Here is a 27535-nt window from a genome sequence, read left to right as displayed (position 1 = left end):
ATGAATCATAAGTGCCAAAAGAAACAGCTGAACCAAAATAGTAAGAGTAACTCTGAGAATGTACGCAATGAGGTTGTGAGTGAGGAGTTATTCTCTAGAAGTAAGGTTCAAAGTAAGTTGGAGCACTCTGAGCCTGCTAACATTACACTGGAAGAGATGAGGCCTACTGCAAACCAACTGCCATTTAATTTGAATGGCAATGCCTTTGAAACCGAAACACTCGGTCCTGGAAGCACCATAACACATCAAAGCCCGGAAAGGTACCAAATTCGAGCTGGGGACACTGGATATAAATTTTCAAGGAAAAATTTTAAGGTGACAAGTGGAAGTAAGTCTTCGTCTCATATAGTTGACGATAATGATTTGGAGCTTGAAAGAGCTGCCTTCAAGTCTTTTGAGGTTTTCACTGATGTCAAGGGCAGGCCACGAGTATTGCGGATGGAAATGGAGGAGAGAATCCAGAAGCTAGCGAAGTGGTAAGCAAGATATACCTTTTCAGCATAAGATGTTAAATGTCTTCTACCTTCCCCCAAATCCAACCCAACCCTTATTCTTTTCTTTTTTGGGGCAGGGGGTGTTCCTCCTCTATCACCATTAAGTAATTGTTGATTATCCCTGTTCTGAAGTCTGTGAGACTTGTACCTGGGATTGAATCCCAACTCCATCTATAACAATCCAACAACTATCCACTGATACTCTTACCTATCAAGGGGAAACAAAATGTTATTTTTATATGAATAAGTACCTTGTTAAGAGAGAATATGATAAGAAATAAACATAGAAACCCTTGAAGTGAACCACAATCACTAAAGCGCAAAAAGAAAACAAATTTAGCTGGATTTAAACAATGGCGTCATATATGGTCTGTGCATACAAAAGCATTCAGTGCTCCCCTATTATTGGATTTTCTGCAATTCTAATGTCTCTCTCTTGATTTACTCATCTGTATTCTAGATTTTGAAATATCTGAGTATAGTCTAGCTGTTGAAATACTGGATGGTTATGTCTATCTCTTTGTCTTAATTTTTCCTCTTTCTGGATCAGCCTTGGATTAGATATAGATCATTGAGTAAGAATATACCCCCTTGCAATCTTGGTAATCTTCAGGTTAACATTTATTGAAGTGGAAAACAAGAAGCACATAGTTGGCTACTTTTACCCTGGTTGAATCAGATACGACTTCTCATTTGGCATAGATCTTCTAGAATACTACATCCCCTGACAGAGAAGATTCTCACTGTTGATCAGTTAAACCAGGGAAGGAATAGTGCTCTTTTATATAGAAAAGAATTATAACTTTCTAGAGTTCATTGGGCAACCTTAAGGATTCATTCGGGATCATTGATGAGTGCTTGCTGTGTTTGGACTGGCATAAATTGTTTGGATGTTTGATTGTATGTTCAATTGGAGAATATTAAAGGAGTGAAACAATTAGAGCCTTGGGAATTAAAAAGAGTTTATTCACTTGGTAATAGACAATATCCTTGATATTGACCCATATCTATCAGTTTGAACAGAGTTCAAAGGTATCAAACATTCCGTAAGCTCTCCCTGGAACTTTGACCATTTGATATCGATGTCGCTTCTAGAAATCAAGAGTTGAAAGTGATCTATGTAGTCTTGTTTCAGAATGGTGTTCAAAAGATGCTAGGTCTAGTTTTTTTTCTCTTCTGTAGGTGAAGATTAGCAAAAAAATCTTGATATCATGGTTCTTATTGTCATAACTTAGTTTGGTTATGATGCAATATGATTAGGCATAATTTATAAGCCCATAAAGTGGGGGATAATGTTAGTAAACGGGTGTGGTTAAGTTGAGTGTTTGAGTTAGATTAAGATACTTAATAGCTAGTAGATTTCAGTCCAATGGGCTGAAATTGACCTTTGGGTAGTTATATTATAGGTTGGGCCTTTTATTTTCTTGGTTTCATTGTAATGGGTTTAATTCATAAGCCCATAAAGTGGGGATAAAGTTAGTACACAGGAGTGGTTTAAGTTGTGTGCTTGAGTTAGATTAAGATACTTACTTAATAGCTAGACAGAGTTCTGTTTTGAGTTTATTTACTATAGTGAGTGTATTCGAGTGATTAAGAGTACTTTTTTTTGAGTCAATTTAGAAATTTTAGGTCTTTATATATGTTATAAACTCTCCATGGAAAGATACAGAGAGAGCAAGAAGGATCTCCATATGGTCTTTATGGACCAGAAAAAGCTTACGACAGAGTCCCTAGAGAGTTAATCTGGCATATACTAGAGAAGAGAAGGTTGTCATGTAAATATGTGGACTAATTAAAGATATTTATGAGTGTGCGGTGACTAGCGTACGATTTGGGGGTGGGGGTCTAGGTAGTGAACTCCCAATTACAATGGAGTTACATCAATGATCAACCTTAAGACCTTATTTGTTTGCGCTTGTCATAGATGACTTAACCAGAGGCATACAAGATGAAGTTCCTCGGTGTATGCTTTTTTGCGGATGATATTGTTTTGGTGGATGAGACAAAAGCAATGATTAACGCCAAGTTGGAGGTATGGAGATCAATCTTGGAATCAAAAGGTCTTAAAATAAGTAGAACAAAGACAGAATATATGGTGTGGAACTTTTGCTGCACTAGGACAGTTAATGAGGTGGTGAATATTGATGAGAAGGAGATTCCACAAAGTGATTATTTTAGATATCTATTCTCAGTAGTAAATAAAGAAGGTGATATAGAGGATTATGTTGCCCAAAGGATTAAAATAGGATGGATGAAGTGGAGAGGTGCGTCCGGAGTGCTGTGTGATCGGCGTATCTGTCTAAACTTATAGAGAAATCTTATGGGACTGTCATACGATCGGCTTGATGTATGGTGCGGAATGTTGGGCAGTTAAAAAGTATCATATATATAAACTAAGTGTAACGGCGATGAGGATGGTGAGATGGGTGTGTGGCAAGACTAGGAAGGATAAAGTAAGGAATGGCTATATTAGAGCTGAGTTAGGAGTAGCTTCGATTCATGATAAGCTATGTGAGAGTCGTTTGAGGTGGCATGACCATGTTCAGCGAAGGCCTTGGGATGCTCCAGTACAGAGGAGTGATTTGATTCAGATTGAAGGTACTAAAAGAGCAAGGGGCATGCCTTGATGTATGGTGCGGAATGTTGGGCAGTTAAAAAGTATCATATATATAAACTAAGTGTAACGGCGATGAGGATGGTGAGATGGGTGAGTGGCAAGATTAGGAAGGATAAAGTAAGGAATGGCCATATTAGAGCTGAGTTGGGAGTAGCTTCGATTCATGATAAGCTATGTGAGAGTCGTTTGAGGTGGCATGACCATGTTCGATGAAGTCCTTGGGATGCTCGATGCATGAGAGGAGTGATTTGATTCAGATTGAAGGTACTAAAAGAGCAAGGGGCATGCCTAAATTAACCATAGGAGAAGTGGTGAGGAAAGACATACATAGCTTAGGCCTTGTACCACGTATGACTTCGAATAGAATTGATTGGAGAGCAAGGATCCATGTGGCTGACCTGGCGACCCCATTTGGTTGGGATAAGGCAATGTTGTTGTTGTATACAGTCCCTATCAATTATAAATGGTTTGAGTATAGAATATGAGTTTTTTTAGGAATTTTGGTGCTGTTGAGAAGTGCATATGGGATTGGTATCCCAAACCTGATTTCTTCTCATCTCTTTTGTTCTCTTCTTCCTCCCAAGAATATTGATCTCATCTCTTTTCCCTCCCCTTTTGTCGATCTGCTTTCTTCCCTTAACAACACAATTGTTTCCATTATCTTAGATTTGATTACAGTTTGATCATTGAGCCTGCTTGCATGTGAGATCCATAATCTGGATTTTCAAACTGCATTAGATTATGCTTGGAATTGTGCTATAAAAAATCTAGTGGTTTGTGGAGAATCCCCCATATCACGATGAAGAACCCCTGTTAACTTCTTTCTTATGATTGATTGAGGATGGAACAAATTCTTTAGCTACAAATGAAGCTTATGAGGAGACTGTGTGATGCAGTTAAATTGTAATGGAACTTTTAAACAATGCTGACTAACTGGAATGGTAGTCTGATCTACCCAAGCAACTTTGTATTGTTGTGGATGTGGCTCCGGCTTTAGGCCCAATCGTGAAATGGTGGCCTGAGAAACCACATTTCATACAACTGCCGCTGTCTATAATAATCTTACAATTCTTATCTCCACACTTAGTGTAAGTATGGAAGATATTGGTTCTTCGTTAGTCATCCTCAGACTTTGGTTTCATAAACATTCATCTCACAATATTCAGTGGGGTGTCACTTCTCCCAAGGTCTTGGGCTTCTTCATCAATAGCCCATTCTTCAGGCTCGTGTACACACTCATTCTTAACATGTTCCGACTCTTCCTCACTTTCAAGGTTACAGGTTGGGGGTTGGGCATTGATAGGCATAATGCCCAGTGCCATTGTACAGATAACACATAACTTTGCTGCCTTTAGAACCCTCCATAGCAGATCCTTCCCCTTTTGAATCTTTAGTTGTGAACTGGAAAGAACTGTTTCCTCTAGATGCAACGGGGACATATTTATATACCCATCCACCATCAGAGAATTTTTTTGAAAAAAAAAACTCTGCTGATTGAGATCCGCATTTCCTTGTGAATGGTTGCCTAACGTACTGTTCTAATTCCAATTCCAATTGGAAGGCCTGTTCAACTAAATCCACTATGTGTGGAATCATTTCCTTTCTCTCAGGCTTAGACCAATATGAAATTTAGAAAGAGTCACTTTGTGTTCTTCATTCACATCACAACTGACCATTAACTCATCAAACTTACTCTTATACTCAACAACAGACATTCTGCCCTGCTGAAGAGTAATCATCTAGTCCAAAATTCGATCTCTATATGATATTGGGATGTATATTTCTTTCAACTTTGCTTTCATTGCTGCCCAATATTCTATGGGTTCATATCACAACCTTTGAATGTGAGTAGGGCTGTAAATGGATAACCGAAAATCCGAATTCGATCCGCATCCGTATTTGTTTAGGGACATCCGTATTCGTTTAGAGATACCTGAAAAAAAATCTGAATACTCCGATAAAATCCGTCCAGAAAAATTCCGGATACTTAATAATAAAAAATTAAGTAAATAATGATCTTGAGGGGTTTTTGAAGATTCAACAGGTACTAGAATATGAGGAAAAGAGAATCATGATCTAAGAGATATGAACTGACAGTGAATTGTATCCGCTAGGAGGAGGAAGGTCCGGGTGCACACAAGACAGAGATGTAAACGGATGGTCGAAAATCCGAAGTTGATCTGCATCTGAATCCGGTTAGAGTTATCTGTATTCGGCCAGGGAATATATGGATCCGAGCCGAATCTGATCTGTTTACAGGCCTTTATGTGACACTCCATATCCAATACAGCTTGGCTTACCAAATAAGTTTCATTTTGGCAAATCTTATGCGGCGAGCGTTTGACATATCATACCACTCAAAAAAGTGGTACATGTCTGCAAGACAATCCAAGAAGCCTTTTGGATCAAGTCTTCCATCGTATGTGGGAGTTTCAATCTTCACTTTTTATGTTATGTCACCAGCCCTATCTAGCCATTGCATGTTAGCTGTCCTATCCGGCACTTCCCATCCATCTTCGTTCTCATCATAAAGATGGCGTGGACCTCTTGGTGGGTAGGGAAACCTATGTCGTCTATAGGGCTCTCTACGCGCAAATTGACATTGCTGGTCATTAGGTACTTCACTCCTCTGAGTTCCATCCCGTCTTTCAGCATCCACTTCCTGAATGTCATCTTCCCTATCCCTAGGAAGTTAGGAACATGTTCCCTGGGCTGCCTTGTAACCTCAAGAGCTCTCACATGCATGTCTTGGGTCTCAAACTGGTTTTCTGATATTTGTGCGACTCAACTGTTCAGCCAAAATATTTAAATTCATTGTTCCAATTTGGGAGTGCAATTGTACTGTGTTCCACTATGGGTTGATACATCAAATGGGAAAGTTTAGGACACAAAGGGCTGGAACCGTGCTTTGGTACCAAATTTGGTTCAGGACAGGTTTGGGAAATCTAATACAAGTCTAAGGATTAAGTGACTTTGGGTTTGGGCTGGTTTACTAACTCAAAATTCATGTGCAGAAAATCAGATCTAATAACATCCTTAAATGATGAAAATTTTCAAATACAAGTGCAGAAAATTCATTCTTGGATTCATGGAAATTTAATAAAGGATATATGATAGGTCAGTACCTTCCTTTGCTATCCTGCGAGTTGGAGTATTGTGATCAAGTGCTAAGACACTACCAAACTTCAAATAATGTGTCCTCAGTGCTTCCTTGCTGTTAATTGATGAATTTCCTTAGTGTTTGATGCTATGATTTAAGCCAAAAGTTGGAAAATTGGGACTAGGAGAAAAGGATTTGGGGAGAGGGAGAGGGTGGTAGCCTATGAGAGAAGAATTAGGGAAGAGAAAGGGGGCTTGGCTTCACACCAACTTGGATTCACTCCAAGGTTTGCAGGGAATCACTCATGCCAGGTCTATTGATGTGGATTAGAACCATCCAAGTTTTCATGGGAAAGGCCTAGGCCCAAGCTTAGTCCATGTGTGGGGTTTGGTGCATAACTGGAGTGCTATTTATTGTAAGTTTGGTAGTTGTGTGTATGTTATTTTTATTGAGTGTTTGGTGGAAGTTAGATACATGTTTGGTTAGTGTGTTAGTATTGTTAATGTTGGGTTAGCCTATGAATACATGTATTTCCTTTAAGAAGAAAACAACAACAATGAAGAAAAGAAAGAGATGAAAGAATGGACTGAGGCGTTCAGTTTGCAAGGTGAGATACTTTGCATGGTTGGTGGGATGCTCAAGTCATATCCTTTTATTTGCTTTCCTATATAATAACAAAAGAAGGAACTAATTGTTTTCTGTTATGAAATAAATTATGTTTTTCTGTTTATTGTTTGTCCCTATACATTTTTTTATGGGTTTATCCCTATACATTCTATCCTTGTTGCAACTGATCTCCCGCTGGTTTATTTTACTGGTTCGAGATTGGTCGCCTTAAAATCTCACAAGTTCCAACATGTTTCATTGTCTTCCATCCCAAAATACAGTTTTTAAAAAAATAAAGATAAAAAGAGATACTGCCTAATAATTACTTTTCCAGCAATAACTACTCGCTAGTAACAACTTCAGCAATGCTTCCTAGAAACTACCCCACTTAGCTTCACAACATTAGTGCATAACATTTTTGACACCAAATAAAATAAAACACAACAAAATAAAACAAACTATACATAAGTAAACATATATATGCATCCACACAAGTTAATAAGGGACATCTAGCCACAATGAAGTAATCTGTGGCTGTGTACGTTTGTGTCTCCTCCGATATGTCCTAAATCCCTGAGTGATGTCCTCATCAGTTCCCTTTTGAGTGATCAAATTTCATTATCTTATCAAGTGCAAAATCCTAGAGAAAACCTCTATATCTGTTGGTGCTACTGTTCCTTAAATATCATCAATGTAATTGAATCCTTCTAGGTCTTGTGCTAAGAACTATAATATATATGTATGCACAGATCAAGGGATCCATGCCTTTATAATGTTATCAATATTAGATATCTCATGTTAGCTCCTAACAATGGTTCACACACCCTGACCCTCCTCTTCTTCATAGTTTTCAAGGTGGCAAGGCGACCCAAGGCGGTGGAGGGGTGTCTAAGCACTTGTGCGACATGGTGCCCGCCTAGGTGCCCAAGTGTTATTTCTAACATTATTTAGTATGCTACAATATGTACCTTATATCATCAAAAACCAAAATTAAGCCACATCAAGTCATCAAAAATCAACATTAAGTCGCATCGAGTCATCAAAAATCAATATTAAGCCACATCAAGTCATAAAAAATCAACATAGAAATAGAAGACAACAGAATTGAAGAAGCAAGCTGTAGGAAATTTGAAACAATCAAAACATACATTTCGTTTATATGTTCTTGGAATTGGTCATTTTCAGGCATACCTAGTCTCACATTTGGTTTATACTTCTTAGAAAATATGATCTTATCCAAAGTAATTAACCTGCTCTTGATTTAGAGAAATGTTTTTGTTCTATAAGAAATTTGATTGATCAAATGATTTTATTTTTACATGAGACATTTTGTATTAGGTAGAGCACAAAACCAGCTTCCCAACAAATCCAAGATTGCTTAAATCTGATTTATATTGAAGGAGTTATGTTCCAGTCAAACCTTATTTGGTGTACGTGAATGCTGTCAAAATCGCTCTAAATGAAAATATTTTTTGAAATATCAAAACAAATGAATATTTTACCCCACTTCTGGTTTTTAGCAATGTTTTACTATATTAGGATTTATGGAATTTTAGATTTTAGAAAAACCCCAGCATTGCAAAGTTTAAAATTTTACCTACCGCCAAAAATAGTAGTTTTTGTTCTTCAACTGGGGGGTTGACTTTTTATCCTTTTGGAATTTGATTTTTTTAACTATTTTTATTGGATTCAATTAGGGGGTATTTGATTAATTATGAATAATATCTTAAGTAAATGAAATCATTTACTTAAATGATATTTTGCATAAATAAGTGTCAGAACCTGGTTCGATACCAATTAAACCAGAAACCAATGCAAGGCACCCTACAATAAGGCGTCAGCCACCTAGGCATCTAGAAATCCGACTGGATGCCAAAGCATCACCCAGTGCCCTGCAATAAGGCGGCAGCCTCCTGGACGCCTTGACAACTATGGTCTTCTTATATCCTTGGAATCAGATATCTCAACTCACTGTTTCATTTCTTTCTATATGTGGTAAATTCCTTCTTTGCTGGTACCACGGTACTTTTATGGCATACTGGTATATTTTCATGTTTTTCAATGCAAACTGATATATCCATTTTGGGATTTAATCTAAGAAGCAGTTCACTTCAAGATTGTTTATTTAACAGGTTGAATGCTACAGACATGAATTTACCTGAATGGTTGTTCTCTAAGATGATGCGCAGTGCAAAAATCAGGTTCTCAGATCATTCCATTTTGAGGGTTATCCAGATATTGGGCTCATTAGGGAATTGGAGACGGGTGCTGCAAGTCATTGAGTGGCTCCAATCACGTGAGCGTTTCAAGTCTCACAAGATGAGGTAAGACTTTTGTGGGAAAATTGGTTGATTACATGTCTATATAGAATCAAATTCTGAAGGTAGATTTTAAGCCTAGTGATATTATTTTCACTTTTTAGACTGGTTTATAGCCTGATAAATATTAACGAAACTTAATATGAAGCTGACCGACCCATAATATGTGTTTTGTTCGCCTCCTTTTTTCTGATAGTAAATGTTCTAGTGGCTGGAATTTTTTATTTTTATTTTTTTGAGAGGACGTGCTGTTTCAAGATTTCATCTCCTCTTCTCGTGAATTACCGGAGCTTTTGAACGGCATGGATGAGCATCACATGGACTGGTTTCCTGGGTTTATCCAAACTCGAGGTCGAGTTTTTTTAAAGCAAGGGAGAGTTGATGCAGGACATTTGGGGGCTGCTCCTACTAGCCCTAGCCCAGGCCCAATTAGATACTCCAAGGGATACCATCTCAGGCTCAAGCCCAAGCCCTACCAGCCCTGCATTTAGTTTATCTATGCTTTATTTTTTATTTTTAGAGTTATTTGGCAGTTATTGCTGTAGAAGTAGTTATTAGGATTTAGGGGCCAGTTATTTCTGTAGAAGTAGTTGTTAGGGAGTTATTTTCTGCCTTTTATTTTTTATTTTGAGTTTTTAAAAGACTGTATTTTGAGAAGGAATGTGGAACAGAATGGAACAATGAATTGAAGTGAGTTTGCGTGTGTGTGCACTCTTCTCTTCCCCCCCCCCCCTCTGCAATTCTGATTTCTTTCTGGATTCTCTTTTCTCCTTTCCGGTCCTCCATTAGTTTGTCATTGTGAAGTCAGTGGGCCCATTACCTGTTGGATTAGGGATTAATGGATTATTAGACCCCTTCCTATTGCCAGCTTATGAGCCCCTTTTAGTTTTGTAGATTCCTTCTCTTGAGATTATATTTGTTTCCTTGATCTTAATAAAACTCTTTGCAGACTATTTGTTAATCACGAAGAAAATTCTAATTGAATTTTTTTTATTTGTATATTTTGATACATGACCATCCTTGGTATTTTATCTAAGTCCGTATCTGCATTGCAGATTTATTTACACCACAGCACTTGATGTACTTGGCAAAGCAAAGAGACCAGTGGAGGCACTCAATGTTTTTCATGCAATGCGGGTAAACCAGTCATTGCGTTTAGCTTGTAATTTGTAGTTTATGAAGAAAGACAATACATTTTCTGAAATTTCATTACCATGTTTCCAAAAACACTCTTTGGGAAAGCTTAGTTTATCATGTTTCCAAAAACACTCTTTGGGAAAAGCTTAGTTTATCATATATCCTTATGTCATGATTTATGTGCCATTTGATTAAACATTTTGTGCATTGGCTTGTTCCAATTTCCAAGCACCTTCTTTTTATGTTGCTTAACAACATGAGCTGAATGATCTACAAACATATTTTACAGCATATGAAATAGTTGATGTGCTCTTGTTTCAGATTTCATGAAGTCTCCATGTGAAATATCCTTCTGTGTTTGTTAACAGTTATATCTTCATCTTATGACCTTAATAAATGAAAATAACATCATAGAAAAACCTGGACTAACTTGGTTTTTGGGATTTTTCCAGAACCAATTCTCCTCATATCCTGACCTTGCAGCTTATCATTGTATTGCCATCACCCTTGGACAAGCAGGTCACATGAAGGAACTCTTCGATGTGATTGATTGCATGCGGTCACATCCTGAAAAGAATTTCAAAACAGGGGTGCTTCAAAAGTGGGACCCACGTTTGGAACCTGATGACGTTGTCTACAATGCTGTAAGCCTTACTTTTTATAACATTGTAGTCATGCATTTTGTTTGGATGTCTTCTAGATATTGAAACGTCAAGATGGAATCCTACATTCCCCTGCATTTTAGCATGTTTAACTGTCACTATAAATCCAGGACTATAAATTCCTTATTGCACTTTGTAGGAACATCTTTAAGTTGTATTTCTTATGCATGTAGGTATTAAATGGATGTGTTCGGCAGAAACAATGGGAGGGAGCATTTTGGGTGTTACAACAGTTGAAACAAGAGGGCCTGAAGCCTTCTAGCACAACATATGGCCTTGTCATGGAGGTATGGAATGAATTCTGAAGCTACTCTCTCACTACTCTTCCATGTGGCTTTCAAAATAGTCTATCAATCTCTTCTTTATTTGTTAGAATAATCTTTGTGGGGTGTGATGAGCATGAGAGTTATCAATTTAGCTTAGCTATTTTAAAACTTGAACTTTCTTTCAGCATCCTTGGATTCTTATAGGTTTATTTAAGTTTAGTGAGAAATTATGCTTGGGTTTATCATTATGATCCAGTTCAAAATATCAGTACCATTTTGTGTTTTTAGAGAAGAGCTTTGAAGTTCTAATTGTACCTCAAATTGGAATTGAAATCTTACTCATAGTTCAAGATTTGTTAGATTTCGACAATCGGAATCTGGTACATTTTGACTGGCCCATTTGGCCCGAACCGTGTTTAATGGTTTGTATTGTATCGCAATACTTCTCTTTATGAAAAAAAATTATAATGTATCGAGTGTATCGTATTATATCGGCCGATACGATACGATACACTCGATATGTATCAATACACTCAATACGATCGAAACAATGCATTAAATGGATATTAATACGTATCGATATGTATCAAGATGTATCGGCTGATATGGCTTGATACATATCGATACGCTCGATACAAAGTACTTAAAGTCTTAAACCCTCTGTTTACTCTAAAGTCGACACAGCAAGCCCAAAGGCGGAAAAAACACCCTAAACCCAGTTGTAAAACCTTAAAATCTTGCTTCCAAACTCAATTTTTCATACTTACCTACTTGGGGCTTCCATTCAACACTTGAAAACGAATCAAGGAGTGGAAAATATCATCTTTTGCACCATCCAAGAAGCTGAAATCAAAGATTGAAGGGGATTTCACAGGAAAAGATATGCTTTTTGAAAAAACTGGATCTTTTTACTCAAATCATGCTTTTTAGTTCTGTTTTTTTCTATAAATCCATGCATTTAGGTTAAACTAAGCTATTAGATGCATCAAAGTTGAACATTTATAAGGATTTGAACTCAATTTCATGATTTTCAGCCATTTTATTGTTTATGCATGATAAAGTGACTCTATATTGCTTGTTTATATTGTTTTTTGTTCCAAAAGTTTATTTCCATGCGTTTTTTTGCACCGTTCGATATGTATCTCCGATACGATATGATTTGATACCCAATACTGATACTTTAAACCTTGCCCAGAACTTTAGGCAGATTGGGATTTGCAGAGGAGTGGGACTTCTTATTGCAAGTTCTCAGCAGATTTGGGTTTGCAGAGGAGTGGATAGTTAATTGTGTTGAACATTGATCCATCAAAATTCCTGTTAATTGTGTTGAATATTGATCCATCAAAATTTCTGATCTGGTTTACTGCCATTGTATTCACTAGGGAAATTTCCGGTAGTTTCTTTTCCCATACCTGAGAGGCACTTACTGTTGCGTTTATATTTCATGCGATCGTGGTGATCCAATGGTTGATGTCTACCAATAAGACTGATTCACACCATCAATCGTTGTGTGGGGATTATGCGTGAATAGGGGTGATCTTCAATAGGTTCCATTTTCCACACCCTAATGGGTGAACATCCAATAATGTGCGTTGTCGGACTATGATTGATCAGAATCCGGGGCCTCGGTAATATTAGTTTAATAATATTATTTGAAAGGAGTTTCAAAATTTTAGATTAATCATTGGTCCCGACACTCACGGTTTATTGTATAATGCCCTTGCTTTTTTGGTGGATTATTTCATTCCATACTTGAGAGTGTGTATTTTGGATGTTGGTAGTGCGGGGGTAAAGTGTAATGAAAATATCTACCACAGGAGGTTTCAGGTTACACCATTAGTAGGATCTTCCTTTTGTGCAATTAAGGATATCTTGATGGTCAGACTTTAGGATCACACCATGTTGTTCGATCTTGTCAATCTATTTGAATCTTCAGATTAGGGTTTTTTATTTAAGAAAAACCTTGCCCCATAATTTAGTTGCACACATTACTATTCACTTTGTTCCAAGTTTGAGAGGCAGAGAGAGATTGTCTTCTTCTTCCTCAAGAGAAAAGAGAACGAGGGAATTGTGGGGGCTTAAAGGAAACTTGTAGACGACGATTGTTTCGCATGTGCTGCAATCCTTTGGGGGAACGTGTCATTAGTGCGTTCTAGGTAACCTTCTTCCCAGATTGTTTTCGATATCACATGGGTTCATTGAGATCTTGTTACCATTAATTTTTGTTATGTATCTGGCATTGTACCTCTTCCACCGCCGCTTACAATAAGTAGCATCACTATTAACTCACCCCAACCTTATCAAAATCTGTCTTTACTTTGGGTATGTCTACTGAATCAGAAACAGCAGCTCCAACTATATGTGGAACATCTTGTGCCGTCATCTGGGTCATAGGTATTGCTGAATCAGATACTTATGGCTCCTCAGCTAGCTATTGTATGGTAACCTTCCAAAAAATCGTTTTTGGTGTTTTTCTGTTTTTGAGGGCAGAAATGGAACAGATTGTTTTTTTTTAAACCCGAATATTATCTGGGACCCGGGCCAGCCCCTACGCCTTTTATTATGAGATCAATCAAAGAATAGGAAATAAAACAAGGGGGGGGGGGACATACCCGCCTTACCCCAACCCAAAAAGAAATAAAACCCTCAACACTCAACAAAAGCTCACATCCCTTACAAGCACCCCCAAGTAAAAGACAGCCTATTTTCTTAACACAGGGAAACCAAGAGCATCCTCTCTGGTAATGTGCTGAAGCTCCAGAGGGAGATTCAGCTCCCCACTAAAAAACTTATCAGATGCCGATTCACAAGCCAAATTTGCCAGCCAGTCTACTGCCTTTTTCCCCTCTCTAAAGGTGAAGGAGATCCTCGGCCCAGTGGACTCGATGAGCTCCATAATTTCCTAGAACCAATACCAACCTTTCCAGAGACTATAGCTTCTTTTTGACACACACCTGATAGTCACCTCCGAGTCCGAATTAACATGTGCTCCCACAAACCCCAAGTTCGCGCAAAGTCTCATACCATCCCTCAACGCTCTCAATTCTGCAATGTTGTTGGTGCGAGCACCGTAGTAATTTGCGAATGCAGCAATCACACAACCGTCCTTGTCTCTGATGATGCCCCCACCGCCATCCACCCCGGATTTCCTTTGCAAGCCCATCGACATTGAGCTTCACCACAGTGAAAGGAGGGCACCAGAACACGGGAATGGGCGGACGTCAGACAACCAGCTTTTGAACAACCCCAAAAAAAATGGAGAATCATAAAATCCCCCAGGTTTGGATGTTTAGAAAATGCTGGAAAAAAGGAACCTCTTTCACCCAACTCCTGATCGCCTCCACAATATGACTGGCCCAACACGCTTGTTCCCCATGATTACGATTGTTTCACTCTTTCCACAACTCCCAAACAATAAAAGAGGGGAGCGAACCCGTGATCACACCACTGAAACCCCTTCCATGAGCATGACCGTGCCAGAACAAAATTCTACAACTCATGTCCTGTGTGGGCACCAGTTCGATGTCAAACAGCTTTGAGTAGAAATCCCACACCTTGTTAGCTGTTCCACCCGCCCCCAAACAGTGCGTTGTAGACTCACGGTTGGGAGATCCACAACATAAGCATTTAGATGCAAGAGGAATACCCATCGCCGCAATTGCATCATCTGTGGGAATTGAGCTGCAAAGCACCTGCCAAGAAAAAAAACCAATTTTGGGCGGCAACAACCGATTACAAAGCCATTTTTGCGAAAGGTTTTTCCGACGAAGCAAGCTGAACTTCGTTCCATAAGGCTTTCACAGTGAGCTTGCCGTCACTCGCTGGAGCCCACACCAATCTATTAACCCTACTTGATCGAGAAAATTTTTCATTTTTGAATATTATCAAGCACCATGGCAGAATCGATCTTTTGCAAAACCTCCTGATTCCGAACACCCTCCAAGCTAAGAACATCACACACCCGAATTGAGAGATCGAGATGAAAGGCTCCATCCACACGGTCAAGCAGAGCACCCCATCCAATTATTAAGCCAAAAATTGGCATCCCCTTTTCCAATCAGCCATTGCGACTTTGAAAGGAGAGTTTCTTTATGCAACAAAGCTCTTCTCCAAGACACCGAGCCAGACAGTCTTGGACCAGTCAAGGCAACGTGTTTATTTTTTAGAGACTTAGCTTTAAAAAATGAACACTATAAAGAATTACCTGACATCGAATGCCACAACCCTTTCAGCCAAATAGCAAGACCAATGTCCTCAAGTCGCCTCACCCCCAGGCCCCTTTCGGCCATGGGTTTACACACCGTAGGCCACCCCACCCAATGACAACGGTTGCCCCAATCCGATTGACCCCACAAGAAATCCGCACAAATGCCATTAAATTTTTTAATGCCCGCTTTAGAAACATCCAGAGTAGAAATAATATGTATGGGCGTTGAGGCAAGCACGTGCTTAAGTAAAACCAGTCTCCCACCCGAGGACAACAGCTTCCCCTTCCAACCGGCCACCTTCATGTGCAACTTGGCCAGGAACTCATCAAAAAAGCTAACCCAGAGTCTGCCAGCATATAGAGGAGCCCTAAGATACAGGATCAGAAGCTTCTGTCTATAAAAGCCACTAACCGCTTCCATCATTCGGCAATTGTAGTAGCCTTTTACACTCATCACAAAGCAGCTTTTGTCCTTATTGACAAGTTGCCTGGAGCAAGCTTCATATCTGGAAATGAAACAAAGAATCTGTTTCAAGGAGTTCTTTAAACCCTTTGAAAAAATGATCGTGTCATCCGCAAACAAGTTGTGTGACACTCCTAGACACCCCCGAGGCAACTGAAAGTATTCTACCCGGCGCTTCACGAATAAAGATCTTAGCCCTCTATTGAGCACTTCCTCCGTAATAATGAAGAGAGCAAGCGAGGAAGAGACATTGTTCGAGAACTCATTTCGTTTAGGTATTTCGGGCTGACCGAAATATCCGAAATATTCGAAATTTCGGATATTTCGGTCGAAATATTGTATTTTTTCTGGTATGTTTCGGTAAGTCATTTGGTTTTAGGTTAAGTTAAGGCCTGAAACTTCATGGAAACCCTATTTTAGGCTATATAAACACATTTAAATGTTCAAATTGCAAAAATAGTCACCCAAAATGGTGTTTTGGATGTGCACCATTGATTGGCAACGTACGGTCGAATCCTAATGTATAACTTAGTTAATTACACATTTACACATACACATTGTATATTAAACAAGTAAATTGACTTGGAACTAAGTTGGAAACATAATGACTCAGAAGTTAAGTCATAAATCATAATATTAAGTACATAATACATCAAGTCAATAACAAGTTAACAAATAACAACTTAAGAGTTAAGATTTAAGAAGATGATATCAAAAATTCAAAATCACAATATCCCCAATTGTCCCTTACAAATCAAGTAGTCATCATTCATCTCAAATGTTTACAAATTTGCTAATAATAACTACTCCGCCGTCCAGGTTCAACCCCACTCATGGTCCGCTGGAGCCGACGTGTATCTCCGACTGTAGGACAAATGCATGCCACGTCATAGTCTGGGAGAAGAAGCGAGTGTAGTCATCCATAGTGGCCATGTGAACTGCATCATCAACATGCATCATCAAGTGGTTCCGGCGTAGATGCAGCAAGGATTCAAATGGGAAGTGGAAGAATGGAGAAGAAATGAGCAAAAATCAAGCAAAAACAATTTCGACCGAGACTGACGAAATGTGCTCTTTTATATAAAGGGGTTTGACGAAAATTTCAAAATCTCGCGAGATTTTGGAAATATCTCGAAATTTCGAGAATTTCGCTCGAGTTTTTGTATTTTTTCGATTCGAAGTAGCATTCTAATCTCTATTAGGGAAATATACAATGTGGCAACCCTAGAATAGAGTGCCCAAATCTGTCCATAGTCCTGAACAAGTGACGTTAAAAGTGGCCAATTGCACATTATCGAAATAATCACAACAAGCGCATGAGTATGAAAATGTAATAATTAATTTAATCAAATTAAATTGGGTTTGATGGACACACACATCAAATGTAAATAATCCAACACTTACTTCTAGGTTGTATTGATTTTCTTATTTCAGATGTGTATTGTGGCAAGTTTGTAAAGCCAAATGTGTGTATGACCAAGCCTGCAATTTTTAGTGCCATTTTTATCATACTCCACATGTTTGTCATGGTTTTGCATGGGCCATCTAGGCGTCGAGTCACGCCTTGGTGCTCAAGCTATTTGGTTGTCTTGAGTATCAGGGAACACTGAATTTTAATCTAAAAAACTATAGAATATATAAATATAAAAATATATAACTAAATAATTAAAAAAGGGTCTAGAATATGGCACTTGCTCTGGCATCTTGGACTCATTAGAAGCATAGCATCAAAACTTAGAATTAGACTAACCTCCATGGGGTGTCGCTAGAAACTTGAGAAGAATCTATTTTGGACTTCCCTTATCAAGGTTATTGTTAGCAGAACCGAGAATTAGAGAATGGCTAGAATAAATTCATTGATAGATAAGCTCTCTATTTATAATAGAGGGAAAATTACAAAGGGGACAAAAAATACCCCTAACTAGCTAACTCTATAAGAGCAGTAGTCTATACCTAATAATTAACAATTAAACTACCCCAAAAGGACCAGAATACCCCCACAGTATTCTGGATTACATATTCCAATACTCCCCCTCAAGTTGGATTATACATATACTAAAAGAAGCTCCAGCTTGAATTAATAAGAAAAAAAATAACAAATGTTAACACTCTAACATTCTAACACTCCCCCTCAAGCTGGCGTATATAAGGCACTAATGCCCAACTTGAACAAAATGGGAAGAAACAGAGTTGCAATAGACTCCAGCTTGATAGATGAATGAAGCTCTCAAATAAAACTTCAAGAACTTGAAATAATTGATCTTCAAAACTTGGAAAAACATTATCAGCAAACCGGGATTGGGATTTCTTCCAAAAAAGGCAGCTTTCAACAATCTTCAATAGCTATTCAGTGATGAATCTTAGATTGTCATAGTGACATAAAATCTTGAAGTTAAATAACTAGGGCAGCAAGCAGGGGAAACAAACTGAAAATCCTCAAATAGGCAGGCAACAACCAAATAAGATCCCAATACTCTTCAATACTTCAATCTCCCCCTTACGGCAAATTCAACCCAATAACTAAAGGCACCCAATGGAAATGATGGTGGAAAAAAACTGATCTTCTATGTTTTGCCACAAAAATTCCTGCAAGTTCTTCTTCTGTAATGTTTGCAAGTGTATTGTACATAATCTCCCTCTCACGTGTAGTATTACACGTGGACATAACGGAGATGATGTAAGAGATAATGGCAAAAGTATAATGTTCCAGAATTTTCCAAAGGTGCTATGGGTAATGAAAAAAGGAGGAATGGCAAATTAGAGTATACCATAAACTTCCAAAGTGGTTATGGGTAAATGCCAAAGGTATGGTATGGGATATGGGAATTGAAGAAGCAGTGGGATAAAGAGTCATGGAGAAAAAAAACAATGCACCATATCAATTTTCAACCTTCTTCAATCGATCTAACAAACTTCTTAGATGGAAACTCCTGTAGGGGAGAAACACCAAACTCCAATTTGCAGATCTGATCTAAATAAGAAAACAGATCTGATTTGAAGCAAGGAAAGGCTCCAATCTTCAAGGCTTGATCAACTCTTCAAACAAGGAAGAACCAGTATGCAAAACTCCAATCTATAAACTCCCATATGCTGAATAGAACTGATGAAGATATCTGGGCAGAATTGATGTAATAAGCAGCTAGAAAACTTGGATCAAATTTGAAGTAGAGAACAATAATGCTTGGAGCAATCTCCTAGAGTAAGCTGAATATAAACCTATAGAAAAGCTTCACACAACTGAATAGATTCGTAGTTGCAACCAATAACCATGGAACAGCTGTTGTAATCCCAAATAGAAACTGATCTCCAAGGTAGTAGATTCGATTCTTCAATAAGATGAAAAATCTTCGATCTCCAATATTAGGCAGACACAGTCTCAAGATTAGGGCAATAGTAGTCCACATGAAGGCAGCATTAACATGTTAACCAGTCATGCTTACAGAAGCCAATCAACTGAACCAGCAAGGGATGAATTAAAGCTCAATAGAACCAGCAAGTAGTAGACAATAACTCAGTAGATCCAATAGAAATTGATGCAGCCAGCCACGTAGGAACCAGAAAAAAATATAGGTTGATAGTTGGATAGATGTAACCTGAATTTTTCAAAAATTACTCCAAGAATGAAGCTGATATTTGGGTCAAATACTCCTCTGATGTTGATAAAACTCCCTTAAAAAAATCAGCAAGAGAGGACATCCCTAACCCTAAGATCGATTATAGTCAAGGTTTTTACAAGACCCTGAAATGTGAGATCAATTGTAGGGAAGGGGGCTTCAAAAAATTGATGATGACTTGTCAAAGATTGATGATGTCTTGGAATAGATGTTGTCCTCAGCTGCTTGAATGGATCTCCAATACGAATAACCAATCTCTTTTTGTGATTGAGACTTGATCTTCAAGAGGGAGAAACACCAAAAAAGTGCCAAAAAAAATAGGGCAGCACCTATCACATGAAATAGAACTTCTTCAAGTCATGTATTGATGAAGTAAATTGTCCCTCTTGATGGTAGAAACACCTCCAAAAAACTCCAGCAGTAGCAAGTAACCCTAACCCAAAAATCGATTTGTGTCAGGGTTTTTGTAAAACCCTGAAAATAAGGATCAATTGCGGTAGGGGTTTTCAAGCACTTGGAAAGAGGCTAATATTGAGGTCGAGTGGTCCTTATAGTAGTGGAGACCCCTAAAAAATCAGCAGCAATTGAAAAGAGGAACCCTAAAATCGATTGGAGTTGGGGTTTTGAAAAACCCTGAAAAGGTGAGATCGATTGGGTGAATCAAGGCTGGAAAAGAGAGGAGAGGGGAGTAGATGGAAGAAGGTAGATAGGTGCTGGGAATGGTTGCATAGGAAGCTCCAACAATGGAGGAGCAGCCTTCATGAGTGAGAGGAATCTGATCTTCAAAAATTTCTGGAAAGCTCCAATATCGCAGGTATGGTTCCAGCAGTATTGATTAGAATTTAGGTTATAAAAAAGGTAGTTTGGGAGGAGGGCAGCAACTAAATCATTGGATTACCTCATTAGTGCTGCCCTCTTAGAAGGATGAGAATGAAAAAACCAGAAGAAGGAGAAGCCGAGAGAGAGAGAGAGAGAGAGAGAGAGAGAAAGGTGGGAGAAAGTGAAACAGTGGTGAGGGGTGTTCTGTAACCCTAGATCAGATTAGGAGGTTCTGATACTATGTTAGCAGAACCGAGAATGAGAGAATTAGAGAATGCCTAGAATAATTTCATTGATGGGTAAGCCCTCTATTTATAATAGAGGGAAAATTACAAAGGGGACAGAAATACCCCTAACTAGCTGACTCTATAAGAGCAACAATCTATACTTAATGAATAACAATTAAACTACCCCAAAAGGACCAGAATACCCCCATGGTATTCTGGATTACATATTCCAACAGTTATCTTTATAAGGAAACAGAATTTAAAAAGAAAGAAAGAGAGAGAGAGAGAGAGAGGGAAGATAAATTAGCTATCTTGGTATTGACCTTTTGTTAGGTTTTAATTTATTTATCTAGGAATAATTTTTTTGAGGGTTTTACTGTGAGGAAACCCCTCATCCCATTACAGACTCTCCATCCCAATTCCTCAGCAAGTTGGGACTCAATCCCAAGTCTTCGCTATCAACCACTAGAGACTTTACCACGAGTATGTATAATAATAGAGAGTCATTTTTGGTTTATGGGATTAATTTTATTCTAGTCAATTTCAGTTGTTTTGTAGTTTAGTACTTTCACCTTTTTATTTTGCTATCCTGCACTTGGGACTTTTTTTTTTTAGGGGGGGGGGGGGGTGGAGGGGAGGGGTTATAGGAATTAATTTGCTCGTTCATTGTTTTGATATCATTTTAAAGGCTATTTTCATACCTTTTTAACTACTGATATCTTGTCAATCCAAATTTCTTTGGGAAAGTTAGGCCAAAATGTTGGCAGCGGTACATTTCAAATTCACAGTTTAGTTAGAATTTCATATTTTGTATAATCCTTGTTTATATAACGATGAGGGTGGACCTTGGTGCAACGGTAAGGTTGCTCCATTGTGACCAAGTGGTCACAGGTTCAAGTCTCTGGAAACAGCCTCTCCTCGAAGCGGGGGTAAGGCTGCGTACATTATGAAGAACAAAGGAAAGACATCAATGGTTGGGACTGACTCCAGTCCACCCCGCTTTGGACCCCCTACAAAAGTGGGTCTTGCACTGGGTTGTGTCATTTTTCTAACTTCTTTCTTCTATGTATGTTGATTGTTTAATCAACTACATTACAAACTCTAATAGATAATTTGTCTATTGTATATAACCTTGAATATTAAGTAACAAATAGAGAAAATATAACCGCATAATATGATATCTATGAATATATATATATATAGGTTCAGGAGATGTAGGTACACATCAAATGTGAACATTGGGAGGCACCAGGTGTCCCCAGGTGCCATAATTCCATCTCCACCACAATACCACATAATCTGAAGTAAATTTCAGAGCTTTGTGGGGCCATGGGCCCCAGCCCTCGCCCTCGTCCTCTTCCTCTTGACCATGCACCTTGTCCTCATGTTCACTAATGACTTTGGGCATTAAAGATGCATTTTCACTTCCAATAATAATGGTCTGTGACTGCTCTTGATCTTTTAAATTATAAACAGGTAATGCTTGCATGTGGCAAGTACAACTTGGTTCATGAATTTTTCAGGAAAGTGGAGAAGTCCTGTATTCCAAAGGCTTTGAATTACAAAGGTATTTATGTAACATGCCCTCTGTATCAGATTGTGAATTTTCTCTTAACATTATGTAAAAGGCACTTATATTTGCTTGCTTGTTTGCAGTTCTTGTAAATACTCTTTGGAGGGAAGGTAAAATGGATGAGGCTGTGTTGGTAGTCCAAGACATGGAAAGGCGAGGGGTAGTGGGTTCTGCTAGTCTTTACTATGACCTTGCTCGTTGTCTCTGCAGTGCAGGAAGATGCCAAGAAGCACTCATGCAGGTCTGTTATATAATACGTGGCTATTGCGTGTTGGATTATGGGCTTGTTCATCCTTTAATCTAAAACATGCTATAATGATTTGTAGAGCGTAAAAACCCTTACAAAAATGATATGTTGGCAATTCTGCTACTGGTCTTTCTTGATGTTTGTGCATAAAACAGACTTCATTCCTGCCATTGTTTAATTATTATAAATCTTGCCTTCTGTTATGATGAACAACTTATACAAGATTTGTACAGTAGAGAATCTTTAATCAGATATAAGGAAAGCATTGCAAATTTCACCTAATTGTCTGAGGATGTAATGTTCAAATGATAGTAGTAGGCTGAAAGATACTGAAATGAAATATGTTGCAATGGATGAATACCTGACATTGTACACATCATGCATGCAATTCTCTGAGGCTAAACTCTTAACTATTCAAACATATTCTGCCTGTCTCATCCTTTGGAGTGTAATGAAACTTTAGAGGATGTTTATCTAAGCATAAATACACATGTATGAATTATCAGAGACCCAAAAAATATAATTCAAAGTGATTCTATGATTTCGAAGCCTATGTGCATTGTGTATTGCATTGATTTTGAGTCTTTTTAGCAATTTAAGTTACTCTACAGAAATATAAGAGGCGTATTGACAACATGTATTTAAAACAATAGGACCATTTTATAACACTATATACTATATCATGTAAATGTGTGTACTTATATATTTTTCAACATTAATATGAGAAAATACAGTCTTACCAAAAAAAAAATACAATACCAATATGTTGCAAAATGCTATTTCTATATTTTTAATAGTTTATTGCATGCGTGTTTATGAAGAAAACAGATATTTTTGCAAGTTTTTTTTTTAGTTCATTTTTAATCAACAAATTTAAAATTAATTTTGAGCAGAAAATACAAGGCTTTATTTATCTTCACATGCACTTGTTTAGGGTGTATGAGAAGTAGAAAGCAGTGAGAAATTTCTACCAGATTTTTATAAAATTGCCAACATTAAATTTCCAAGCAATAATGCATATATTGTACATTTTGCACATTTCAATGTTATTTTGCCTCAAAATGGATCGACAAGCTGTATTTTCCTAGCTAGAATGTATCATTTCTATATTTTACCAATTTGGCACATTTTGTTTCTGCATTCTTTTCATATCCACATATATTTCATTTTGATCCCTTGGAAAACCAAAATATTTTCGCTAAATTTCACACATTTTGATGGAAATTTCCAACATTGAGGAAAAGTTAGAAAGGATAGTTGTCAAGGCGACGCCTAGGCATCCAGGTGCATTGATCACTTAGACGCCTTGTTTGTGTCTCCTTGTATCAAGGCCCACTCCAACTCCTTGCCTCCTTGGGTTGCCTAGATGGCATGACAACTATAGTAGAAAGAAGCATAGGTTCCCAATCTTGTGTTTGACTAGCAATCCTTTTTTAAGAAATAAACCTGGAATGGTATCTAGGCAGTGAAAGCAGACATAAAAAAGCACATGGCCTAAAAATGTGGAGCAAGTTACAGCATTTACTGTCATTGTGATTCAAAAGCAATTCTGTGTTTGCACAATCTGCTGCCCTATCTTGTGTTGTAAAGCAAACTTTATGGTTCATCTTGGCCCACTTGTTGCCCTAAAGTGTCTGCTTGGTAAGAAACAAAGTTTGCATGTCCGAATCCCCTCCCTAGTATGCCATGTCTCTGGTGCTTACTGGAAGGATGACTTTTCCATTCTCTAGTTTTATGCAATTGCTTCTCATCTGCCACATGCTTGTGACCACTTTGATGTCTTGAGAGAGTATCTAAGAGAGTAAGGGTTTCTGACATAAAATAGAAAGTACATTGAATTTGTAGTCCCTAATGTTTCCTTCTTTCTCATATTCTCCCAGATTTCAGTGTCCTCCCCTACCTCTCAAAAGGAAGGTGATGCATTTTTCAACTTTATCTTTTCTGGTCCTTTATGGATACATCTTGACCATTGCAGATGGAATTGACCACCTTTCGAGGTCCAAACTAGGAGATTTCCTAGATTGAACACTAGTATCCCTTCCCCCCCCCCCCCCCCCTTTTAACTTTCAAGGGAGGTGCTTTGTTCATTCGGTGTATCAATTATGTTCTGTTCTTTTTCTTTTTGTGTGTGCTTTAAATGATCACTTTACCTCTCTTGTATTCTTTTATGTGTACTTTAAATGATCACTACCACTCTTTTATTCTTTTATATGTGCTTTAAATAATCATTACCACTCTTTTATTTTATTTATTTTGGTTCATCCTAGGATATATTTGAGATTGAGTACAGATTTATTGCAATCTTTTAATCTTTTTTATCTTTCCCTTTCAGAGGTGCTTTGTTGTGTCAATTCTGCTTTCTAGTTCTGTACACTGCAGCTTGAGTATTTTGGATGGAAATGACTGGATATTTTTGTCCAATCCTAGGTCATCATTCAAGTTATTCTGTTGTAGTCTAGCGAGTAAAAATTTGCTGAAGTACAGAGGGACGTCTATATACCAGATGGATGCAATTGTCTCGGTCTTTTTTTTTTTTGGGTGACATTGGCGATATTTAGGGAAAGCTTTCTGCATATTGGAACCCAATTTTTGTCTCTATCCTTATAATTGATTCTTTACATTGGGAGGAAAGATGTGCTCTTATTTTATATTTTAATGTTTACTTGCTAAGAAATTGGATGACAGATTGACATCATTATTTTCCGCAGATTGACAAAATATGTAAGGTGGCAAACAAGCCTCTTGTTGTCACTTACACTGGACTCATTCAAGCTTGTCTAGATTCTGGAAGTGTTCAAAATGGAGCGTACATTTTCAACGAAATGCAAAAATTCTGCTCCCCTAATCTGGTGACTTGTAATATTATGCTGAAAGCTTACCAGGAAAGTGGAATGTTTGAAGAAGCCAAAGATCTTTTCCAGAAGATGTCCGAAAATGTCATTCACATTAAAACAGACGGTGATTATAGGGGTAGGGTAATTCCTGATAACCACACATTCAACACCATGCTGGATGCCTGCGTTGTGAAGAAGAAATGGGATGATTTGGAGTATGTCTATCAGCAAATGCTGCATCATGGGTACCACTTCAATGCAAAGCGTCACCTTGGGATAATCATGGAGGCTTCTGGGGCTGGAAAGGTATCGTTAAGATTCTGCTATTCCGATTTACTCGAGTAGGAAATCTAATTGACACCTTGGTGGGAGATTTAAGGACTTTGCAGGTCCACCAATCACATACAGTAAATATTAGGAGTGGCTAAGGTGGGATAGGGTGGGATAATGTCCTTTTCTCTATTCTCCTCATATGTAGGTACAGGCAAGGCGGTTAAAGCATCATCTATGGTACATGTGTTGGGAGATGGACCGTTGGCCATGAGCTTAGATGGAATAGTTCTCTTATTACAGGTTTATGCTGTCTGGTATCCTAAGTATATGAATAGCATATGCAAACAGACCAGGATGTACTGTTACATGCGATGGCTAATTGTAGAGCTTAATAATGATAAAATAGGTTCAGATAAGTAAACATGAGAGGAAATTAACATAGAAAATCGGATCTGCTTTAAGTAACAGATTTAGAACCTAGCAGAAAATAGAACTATTGATCAGGTTTTCAAAACTGAATAACAGAGATAAAAGGAGAACAAAGTAATAGAAAACAGATCAGAAGTTGATTTCTTATTAGCAGAATGTAAGTAATAATGCTGACATGTTGTAGAGAAACTAGGCAACATAATATTGCAATGCCTGCAACAGAGGAAGGATCAGATCTGGATAGAATAGAGTATCACAGGGGAGTGAAAGAAAACGAGAAAGAGAAGAAGGGATCAATAGGAGACTGTTGTGGGACTAGAACAGTACACATGAACAGTAATGTAGAAGAAAAGAGGAGAGGAAAACAGAGGTGTAGGGAAAGAGCTCACAGCCCACATACTTTTCACAGAATAAAATTCTATTCCACTGTGTAAATTTTTTTTTTTGGGGGTGTGGATTACAACCTTATATAGGACTCAGAAGTAGTGTTTGAGTAAACTTCAAACACTTCAAACAAGTTCTAACAGAATTAAATAATCACTAAGCAACTTAATGGACTAAAACACTAAGGCGGAGAGGGTTGCATAGCAACCGCTACTCCGCTGGTAAACATGCATGCATATGCAGGTCATAGGGAGCCACTAATGGATAAATAAGGGGGAAAAAGGGTTAAAAATAAGGTGAAGTCCATAGCATTGTTAGAAAAAAAAATTATTGAGTAGATTGTTGAAATGAAATATGAATTATCCGGAAAAAAAACCTTTCATAGGGGAGATGATTATTTATCCCAGTGGGTTGAATTTTGGATTTGGAGACATCTGGGTTATGATCCGTTATATGGTGAGCTTTGCTCTCAATCATGATCATCCCATTGGCAACATATATTTTGTCTGATTCTCCTAGATTTACCTCTTGTTTTCGTACATCTTCTACTTGGGAGATTCACTCAGGATCCTTTGGATTAGGAGGGAGTGAAGGGGAAGTCACATCAATTTTACTTCCAACCGAGCACCCTATTTAAATGTTTCATGTTTGTTTATTTTTTCCATTTCATTTTACTTACACTTTACTTACCAATGAAAGTTTCTCTCACTTCACTTTAATTCCAGGGAGAATTTGTGGAGATGACCTGGAAGCACTTGGTTCAGGGAGATCAGGTTCCACCTCCAGCTGTCATTAAGGAGAGGTTTTGTATGAAATTGGAGGAAGGTAACTATGCTGCAGCCATCACCTGCATTATCAGTCATCAGACAAGTGAGGTGCATGCCTTCTCCAAGAAGACATGGCTGAATTTATTCAGGGCCAATGCCCATCGCTTTCAGGAGGATACTGTTATTACATTGATGCATGAGCTAAGCATTCTCATTGCTGGCAGTGAGCATCCCCACCCTACATTACAGAGTCTAATAATATCTTGTCGAGAGTTTGTCAAGGACCATGTAACAGATGACATCAACACAAAACAAAATGTTAAAACACTTTTACCTGTATAAACGAAATAGTTTTCGTGAAGTACTCTATTCTATCCCTTGTTGAATGAATAGTAATATTCGAGTTTCATGATTTCAGCACTAGTAGCCTCTTTGTCTTTCCATCTTTAATAATTGTGGTTAAAAATTATAATCAAACTGAATCTGTACCTTCTCTTC

At 38.0% G+C, this 27535-nt stretch overlaps 1 protein-coding gene across 1 annotated transcript; it reads left to right on the top strand.

Annotated features, from left to right (window-relative positions):
- On the top strand, positions 1 to 27455 carry LOC122639092 (pentatricopeptide repeat-containing protein At1g30610, chloroplastic-like). Its single transcript, XM_043831927.1, has 9 exons — positions 1 to 476; positions 8950 to 9141; positions 10191 to 10272; positions 10725 to 10916; positions 11108 to 11221; positions 22007 to 22097; positions 22187 to 22344; positions 25059 to 25490; positions 26996 to 27455. The coding sequence occupies exons 1-9, from the start codon at positions 1 to 3 to the stop codon at positions 27377 to 27379; spliced, it is 2121 nt and encodes a 706-aa protein (XP_043687862.1). The 3' UTR covers positions 27380 to 27455.
- Positions 27456 to 27535: the final 80 nt, after the last annotated feature.

This window comes from Telopea speciosissima, chromosome 9 (assembly GCF_018873765.1).
Source record: "Telopea speciosissima isolate NSW1024214 ecotype Mountain lineage chromosome 9, Tspe_v1, whole genome shotgun sequence".
NCBI classification, from domain to species: Eukaryota; Viridiplantae; Streptophyta; class Magnoliopsida; order Proteales; family Proteaceae; genus Telopea; species Telopea speciosissima.
This window is presented reverse-complemented; position numbering and strand designations above follow the sequence as displayed.

What these genes read in the sequence shown, in the direction of transcription:
- LOC122639092 (XM_043831927.1), top strand. Translation starts at nt 1, where the DNA reads ATGAATCATAAGTGCCAAAAGAAACAGCTGAACCAAAATAGTAAGAGT. An exon ending in ATGTTTTTCATGCAATGCGG is followed by an intron (nt 10,273 to 10,724) that starts GTAAACCAGTCA and finishes GGATTTTTCCAG; the next exon opens with AACCAATTCTCCTCATATCC. An exon ending in GCCAAGAAGCACTCATGCAG is followed by an intron (nt 22,345 to 25,058) that starts GTCTGTTATATA and finishes TATTTTCCGCAG; the next exon opens with ATTGACAAAATATGTAAGGT.